We start from the raw sequence: 7,228 nt of genomic DNA on the forward strand, positions 1-7,228 counted from the left end.
GGCCGGGAGAGGCCTCGGGGCCCCGCCGCGACCGGAGGCACCGGGCGGAGCGACGTGGCGGTGGGAGGCAGCTGGCGTGTGAGGTGACGTGCTCGTCGGCCTTTCGAGGTCCCTCGCGCCTGCCGGGCTTCACAGACGCCCGAAACAAGGGCGCATCAGGGCCTGGAAAAGGCAACGGACAGCGTCGGAGGTTGGTGGGCCCGAGTGCGGCCTTGGGAGGAAGGGGCTGTCGTCTTTGGGATACGGGGCTCGGGCCTGCACCACCCTTGTTCCCCTAAAACACAACAAGGAGGTTTACTTCCGGAGAAGCCAGGGCAAACTCGCCCCTTGCCGTCTGCTCCCTGAAAGTCCGGCTAAGTCTTCCCAGGTAAGACGGATTACCCTGTTTCCTCCTCTCCTGTCATGGGGTTGCTCTGAGAGTCGCTGCGGAGTGGAAGCTGGTGTCACAGGGCAGGAGGAAAACCTCTGTCTCTAGGAAGGAAATACCTGTGTTACCCAAGTAAGATTAAGTGGTGGAGCTGTGGAAAGGAAGTGTATTCCAGGGCCAGCCTGGTCTTTAGCTGGTGGTGAAATGAAGAAGCCAGGGTCCAGACACAGTGGACAGATAATGGGGGTGTTACGGGAACCACAAAGTGACTGGATCCCAGGAAAAAGTACAAGTTTCATGGCCTAAGTTTTTGTACAAGAGTGTGTATGACATCGGAGACTGTCTGCCCAGAGCTGCCCTCTCCTGGGCATGAAAGGACAGCTTCTTCTTCAGACTTTGAGTCCCTTTTCGAAATTGGTCTTTTTTGGGTTATAGCCAGCATGTGTTCCCTGGGGGTCTGGCTATGGAATACCTACTTCTGAACCTGTCATCTGGTGTCCAGTGAGGGAGGCTGTGGCCCCTGCTCCCTCCCCCATGTGGAGACGAGACAGTCATGGTGCTTGGAATCCCTCTAGCAGGCCTCTCATTCAGGGTGGCCACTCTGGAAACATGGCTGTAGAAATCTACGCTGGGTGCAGCTGTGTATTTTATTTGTAATCTCTATAAAGCAAACCTAGGTGGTGTCCTTGCTTTGATCAAAGCCCACATGGTTCCTGCTCTATGTCTTCAGAGGTGTGACCTCTCAACTACTTTGGCATAAATGTAACTTCCTTGCTTTTCAGTAGATTTCTAAAATCTGTATTATTAGAGAAGACTCTCATTGGTGTGAGACTGGATGTCCTTGATAGAGAAAACAGGATATACTGAGAAAATTCCAGGGTAAACCAGATTGTGTGTGTATGTTGGGGGAGGAGTAAAATTCTTTAGGAGTTACTGGACAATTAGTATTTGTTCTCTTGGACGTCTTTTATGCTAACCTTCCTGAATCTAGGCGGATTCAGCTCTCTCCCTTGGTTTGATGTTGAGTTAAAAATCAGATGACGGGTTTGGTGGTTTCTCAAAAAGTTGAATCTAGAGTTGCCATAGGACCCAGCAATTCCACTCCAAGGTATACTCAAGAAAATTAAAAATATATTTTCACACAAAAACATGTACACGAATATTTATAGCAGCATTAGTTACGATAGCCAAAAGGTGGAAACAACCCAAGTATACATCAACTGACAAATGGATAAACAAAATGTGGTATCTCCATAAAATGGAATATTATTATAAAACATGCTAAGTGAAATAAACCAGACAGAAAAGGTATGGAATAGGCAAATCAGTAGATACAGAAAGATTAGTGGCTGTCAGGGCCTAGAGGGAGGAGGAAATGGGGAGTGACTGCTAATAAATGTGGGTTTTTTTTTTTTTTTAGGGTGAATAAAATGTTCTGGTATTAGATCATGATGATGATCGTACAACTTTGTGAAAGAAACCACTGAATTGTACACTTTACAATAGCGAGTTTTATATGTATAATATCTCAGTTTATAAAAATTAGATGGTAGGAGGCCTGTCCTGTTTTTAAAGCTTTATTATTTCTGTAAAAATGATATACTCGTTTAAAAATTTTCAAACGATACAAAAAAAAAGCTCAAAGAAGAAAGTAAAAACATCATCTGGTGACGTCTATGACCATATTGGTTTGGGGCGCAGGTCTGTCAGACTGTTGAGGATTGAACTTAGGCAAGTTACTGACTTTCCAAAATGGGGAGAAAAACACACCTATTCAATGCAAAGGTATGGGTAAAAGTGTAATGAATGCTAGCTCTTATATTCATTACATGTATGCGTGTATATGTAGCTAAGTACATTATCTGGTTGCCCATAAATGGGATTAGGCTGTACATGCTGTTCTATTATCTGACCTTTTCATGGACAAACGCTTTTTAAAGACTTAATTTTTTTAGAGTAGTGTCAGGTTTACAGCTAATTAAGGGGAAGGTGCAGAGATTTCCCATGTGCTTTTTGTCCTCACACATACAGAGCCTCTCCCGTTATCAACATCCCTTACCAGAGGGATATACTTATTGTAGTTGATGAACATGCATTGACATAATCACACAAAGACCATAGTTTACATTATGAGTCACGCTTGGTCTTGTGCATTCTCTGTGTGTGGACAAATCAGGAACAAACTTTTCATGTAAAAATCATCCACTCTAAAAATAAATGGCTTCAGAATATTCCACTGTATGGGTATATAACAATGTATCCTATAGTCTTCCATTGATTGAGTCTCCCATTGATTGAGGCTGTTGGCCCAACACCCCTGCTACATTAGAACATATAATTCAACATCATCATTTGCACACATGTTTTTTGGGCACTTACAAGGTGTGTGGCTGGAAATGCAGGTTCATAGCTTAAGCCCAAGGTTTAGGTGTCTGACAAAGTCCAGCTGTGCTCAGGGGTCAGGCAAGAATTGGCACTGGAAGAGCCAAGGGAGAAGCTGTGTCCAGGAGTGTTGGGCAAGGGAGACTGCTGAGGAAAAAGGGTGCAATCGGCTGGAGAGCTCTCAGCCCCCCATTCTGTAGTGGGAGTGTCAGAGGTCAGTAGAGGAGAGAAAAGAGCAGATTCCAGGAGAGGGTCAGGTGGCTTGGTGTATAAAACCCTCTCCCGTCCCCTTACCTAGCCCCTTATGGACCTGGTGTGCCTTCACACTCCAGACCCCCCACTGGACCTCCAGAGAGGCAATTTGCCTTCGTTGAGGGTGTACCTAGGTGGACAGGCCAGGGTTTGCCCTTTAGGGAAGCCAGGTGATGATCCTGGGGGCGCCAAAGGGTTCGACTCCTTTGGTCAATCCACTGCCCATCAGGCTTGCACTCCGGTCGCTGGGCTTTTTCTCCTCCCTGAGAAGGAGACCCTGTGAGGGACCCAGGGCAGGCCTGGTGGTTAGAACTGGACATGTAGGCCCAAACGTTGCCCTGGCGTTGTGTATGCTGGCCCCTGTCCCTCGCCCTCCTGGCATCCCCACCTTGTTCTCTGAATTTGTCCTAAGCCTTCCTTTCTGCCACTGGACTTCTTGGCCCAAGCTATTCCCTCTGTGGAGAAGGCCCTTCCCCCAGCTATTTACAAAGGCTCTTCCTTGAGCTTCCCTGGGTGGTCCAGTGTGACCTGACCCATGGTGGACCCCCTCTCTCTAACAAGCTGTGTAGCCCCGCTCTGGCGTGTGCCCAGCCAGCTTGGAAGCAGAGCCCTCTGGGTGTTTCTCAGACCTCCTTGCTAGCTGCTGACTCCAAGGGCAGGCTAGCACAGAGGGAGCCATGCTGAAGGGAGCAGGTAAGACATACTCCTTCCATAGCCTGCCTGCCTTATCGCCTGCCACATTCCCAGGCTCTGCTCAGCTCCTAGTGTTCACTCCTGAATTCTGCCTGGGCCCCTGGGTTTTCTTGGGTTTTGGTTCCCAGGAGATTTTCTCCTTTTGGCTCAGTTGGCAGATTCTGCTTGATGAACACTCAGTGAATAAGCTCTGGACAACTTTTCTGAGGGCCTGGAGCAGCAAAGGCGGCACTGCCTGGTGTGTACTTGTCCTGGTCCCAGCCCTGCTGAGGGCTCAGTTTCTTCCTCTGTAAATGGGTAGACTGTCCAAGCCTCAGTGCACTGGGGACCACTTAGTCAGTGAGAGACGATGTTAAATTCCTGCCATTCTCCTGTGCCAGATCTACCCTCCTTCTCTAGGTTCTCCCTCCCCCAGGGACAAGTTAGGCAATGGGCATTTGAATACCAATGAGAATGATGCCTGTAGGTCCAACCATAAGCTGCCCTCGTAAATGTGGGAAGATTTGAGGCCACCATGTCTTGGAAACCTGTGTGTGCAAGGACATCTCAGGGTGTCCCCTACCATTACAGAGGGTAAATGGAGGCCCAGAGAGGGGAAGGGTTGTGCCTCAGGCCACACAGATGATGCAGGACAGAGTGGTGGCCTTCCGGCTACCTGCAGTGCTGCCTGAGAGAGTTCCAGATGGGCTGGAACATGCTTCCCCATCAAGCCTTTGGGCAGCTTGCTGTCTGTCCTTCAAGGTTGGCCTGAGTCCACTTCCTCCTTCCTTGCCACCCAACCTGTCATCCCCCACTGTGAACCTCCCCTCTCTGAAGCCTATAGCAGCTGTTGGGCCTCTTCCTGCTTTCTGTGCAGCGTGAGCTTTGCTTCTTTCCTTAGTGTCTCTCTTTGGCAGCTTGGTTTATTTCTGCCTCTTTTTAGAGCCCAGCACAGACCAGGGATAGCATCTCCCAACAACCCCTCCCAGGCTGGCTGGGGGAGTCCAGGCAGGATTTGCCACCTTCTTTTTTCGTCTGTGCTCAGCGGCTCAGCATCTAGTGACCCAGCCCAGCTCTGTCCTCTACCTCAGATGTCCTCCAGTGTCTAGCTCTTGGCCAAGAGTTTCTTGAAATTTAGCTCCTTAGGGACTCAGCCAAGGTTTGTTCTCAGTTTGCTGGGAGCTGATCAGGCTGCTGCAGTCCATGTGTGAGGGTGAGCCTGGGGTGCACTCGGCCTGCAGACCAGGCCCCCCACCCTCTGCAGGCACTATCACTGATGACAGCTCCCCTGTCTGGCCATCAGGCAGGACCATGTTTCCCCTCTCTCATTGGAGCCTGCATGATCAGAACTTCTCCCCCACGCTCTTTCCTGCCAGCAGACATTCCTTCTTGGTCATTAATCAGCACTGTTTCTTCCCCAGCAGGTATTTCTTTTTGCCCCACCGTCTCTTGGGGGATGTTGTCCAGCAGTCCTGGTGTACATCCGCTGTCTCAGGAATACTCGGGGGAATGATCTGCCCACTGCAGGCCACTCTTCCCCACCCCACTGTCATGGCCTTGGTCACACCACATCCTAGTTTGCAAGCTGATTGTCATAACCTGCTAGTTGATCTCTTTAGTCCTGGGGCTCAAGCTAGTGACCTGCGAGTCAGCAGAATCTGGTCACAGATTAGTGCAAGGCTTAATCAATTTTGTTTAGTTCCTTTGATGTGGCCTTGCTTGCAGTCCCCACAGGTGTGCCTATTATTTCTATTACTGTGCACCTCACCAGCTTCCCACATCACCTGGCCCTTTGAGTTTGTAAGCCCCGCCTTTACAAGGTCAGGTACCCTATCTGTCTTTCTCTCTGACCATAGGATCGCATGTCAAGGAACAGGAGCTCAATTAATGTATGTCGTTGAGTGAGCACATATATTGAGTGAAAAAAAGGTGCAGAATAGTTTAATGTGTGCTAAATATAATTGATTATATCCAGAATATGTCTAGCAGGATTCATATAAACTTGGTAACAGGGGATGCCTTGGAGGAGGGAACTGGGTGGTTAGGGGGTGGGATGGAATTATGATACCCTTCATTACTTTGGAATTTAGTTCAAATTTTACAAAATTGGAATTTTGTTAATGGATGATTACATAATTAAAAAGATCAAGCCTTGGCATTTGAGGCCTTTCTTGCTGTGTGCTCGCCCCTGCCCTCCTAGCCTCAAGTCCCCCTTGACTCCAGTGTGGTCTCTCCTATCCCAGCAGTGCCTGGTTTGAGATGGGGTCCCAGGTCTCAGTGGACATGAAAGGCGTGCACGTGGTGATCGTGGGCGGGGGCTTTGGTGGGATCGCTGCTGCCAGCCAGCTGCAGGCACTGAACATCTCCTTCATGCTGGTGGACATGAAGGACTCCTTTCACCACAACGTGGCAGCCCTCCGGGCCTCCGTGGAGAAAGGTAATGGACTTATTTCTGGGACTTTCTTGGCGGGGGTGGTCTTGTCATGCTGTGGGTCTGGGGGTGGTTAAGGTCACTGGCCTTAAGCAGCTACTATCTCAAGGCCCCAGAAATAAGAGCTCGAGCTTCCCTGAGGACATGAGGCCCAGACTGGCATCTTGGGAGGTGGTGGATACCTCGGGTATGGCGCTGGTTCAGCTCTTTGGCCAAGGGCACCCCTGTTGGTATGTAGCTCAGGAAAGGTTCTGAGTTATCTGGCCTCCTGTGGGCAGCCCAGTTTTACATTGTGACCTATTTTGTGTCCACCCACTCCCCAGGGTTTGCCAAAAAGACTTTCATTTCTTACTCCGTGAGCTTCAAGGAAAGCTTCCGACAGGGCCTGGTGGTTGAGATCGACCTGAAGAAACAGATGGTGCTGCTGGAGAATGGTGAGGTGAGCACAGGGGCTGACCAGTCCATCAGCTGCTTCAGGAGGACATGGCTGTTGGTGAGAGGAGACCTGGGTGGGTCTCTTCAAGGATTTAGAGAGTCCTCTATGGTCCCCAAGTATTCCCCCCTACCTGATGCTGGTTAGATAACAGCTTCCTCTTAAGCCAAGGCCTGACCACAGCAGCCACAAGTGTGGTGGCAGATATTTCTTGAGCTTTTCCTGTATGCTAGACACTGTCTTAAGCCTGATATAATTTCATTTAATGCCCACCATGACTGTGAGGGAGGTGGTATGGCCCTACTTTACCAAGGGGGTGAGTGGCTTGTCTAGGATCCCATAGCTGGGAAGAGACTCAGCTAAGATTTCAACTCAGGTAGTTTCACTGAGCCCACATTCTGAAAGCCAGTGTTTTGGACCAGCCCCAGGCCTGGCCAGCACAGGGAGCCCTCCTTGCTGGCTAGAATCAAAGGGCAGGCACAAATGTGATCTCTATCCCTGGAAAAGGAAGTCATGGGGGCAGAGGTTTTCTTCACTCCTGGATTCTTCAGCCCAAATGTGTAGCACGGTGCCTGGTTTATAATTACAGTGAGGAGAGCTCCATCAGTGAGCTGCCACCAACTCACTCATCATATTGAGGGTCACCTCCAGCCTGGCCCTCTACTCTATTCAAAGCTAAAGGTTTGGCGGG

General features: G+C 49.6%; 1 protein-coding gene across 7 annotated transcripts in view; it reads left to right on the forward strand.

Annotated features, from left to right (window-relative positions):
• The first annotated feature begins 8 nt into the window (after nt 1–8).
• AIFM2 (apoptosis inducing factor, mitochondria associated 2) overlaps nt 9–7,228 on the forward strand; it is a 15,084-nt gene continuing 7,864 nt past the window's right edge. For 5 of the 7 annotated variants that reach the window (XM_015592237.2, XM_015592240.2, XM_015592239.2 and 2 more), the window contains exons 1-3: nt 9–367; nt 5,917–6,110; nt 6,428–6,543. In XM_015592237.2, the coding sequence (XP_015447723.1) occupies nt 5,933–6,110; nt 6,428–6,543 (294 nt within the window). In that variant the 5' untranslated portion in view covers nt 9–367; nt 5,917–5,932. Of the gene's footprint in view, nt 368–5,896; nt 6,111–6,427; nt 6,544–7,228 lie in introns of those variants that run through there. The other 2 variants (XM_006915555.3, XM_025049338.1) reach the window with 2 other exon arrangements.

This window comes from Pteropus alecto, unplaced genomic scaffold (genome assembly GCF_000325575.1).
Source record: "Pteropus alecto unplaced genomic scaffold, ASM32557v1 scaffold155, whole genome shotgun sequence".
Classification (NCBI taxonomy): Eukaryota; Metazoa; Chordata; class Mammalia; order Chiroptera; family Pteropodidae; genus Pteropus; species Pteropus alecto.